This window comes from Myotis davidii, unplaced genomic scaffold (assembly GCF_000327345.1).
Source record: "Myotis davidii unplaced genomic scaffold, ASM32734v1 scaffold1915, whole genome shotgun sequence".
Classification (NCBI taxonomy): Eukaryota; Metazoa; Chordata; class Mammalia; order Chiroptera; family Vespertilionidae; genus Myotis; species Myotis davidii.
Window position 1 is genome coordinate 304,433 of NW_006286237.1, and position 626 is coordinate 305,058.

General features: G+C 55.3%; 1 protein-coding gene across 1 annotated transcript in view; it reads left to right on the forward strand.

Annotated features, from left to right (window-relative positions):
* The window catches only part of NAV1 (neuron navigator 1), a 95,353-nt gene that overhangs the window by 58,197 nt on the left and 36,530 nt on the right, over positions 1-626 (forward strand). Inside the window, exon 5 of the mRNA XM_015559875.1 lies at positions 570-610. Within this exon, the coding sequence (XP_015415361.1) occupies positions 570-610 (41 nt within the window). The remainder of the gene's footprint in view (positions 1-569; positions 611-626) is intronic.

The window sequence follows — 626 nt, forward strand, 5'->3', positions numbered from 1 at the left end:
GGCCCCCGGGATGTGGGTTCAGGTCCCGGTCCAGGGCACAGGGCTCGGTCGCAGGTTCAGGCCCAGCCCTGGTCAGGGTGTGAGCGGGAGACGACCAGTCGATGTCTCTCTCGTGTCTGTGTCTCTCTCTCTCTCTCTCTCGGTCTCTCCCTCTCCGTTTCTCTCCCTCTAAAACATCAATGGGAAAAATGCTCTTCCTCACTCCTTGGGTGAGAATTAAAATAAATACATGATAATAATAGAGCGGGGATGTTCCTTTAAAAAGGGAAAGAAGCCCTGGCCGGTGTTGCTCAGTGGATAGAGCATCGTCGGTCTGCGGACTGAAGGGTCTTGAGTTCGATTCCCGGTCGGGGCACAGGCCCGGGTGGCAGGCTCCATCCCCAGTGCGGGGCGTGCAGGAGGCAGCCGATCCACGATTCTCTCTCCTCATGGATGTTTCTCTCTCTCTCCCTCCCCCTTCCTCTCTGACATCAATAAAAATGGATTTAGGTTTTTTTTTTTTTTAGAAAAAGCATGTTTGTGTTGTTGACGATCCCACCTACTCTCCCCTCCCCTCCTGCCTCTCCCAGGCAAACCGGAAGGCAAGGCACCGGACAAGGCCAAGCTGGCCGTGAGGAACACGGGCC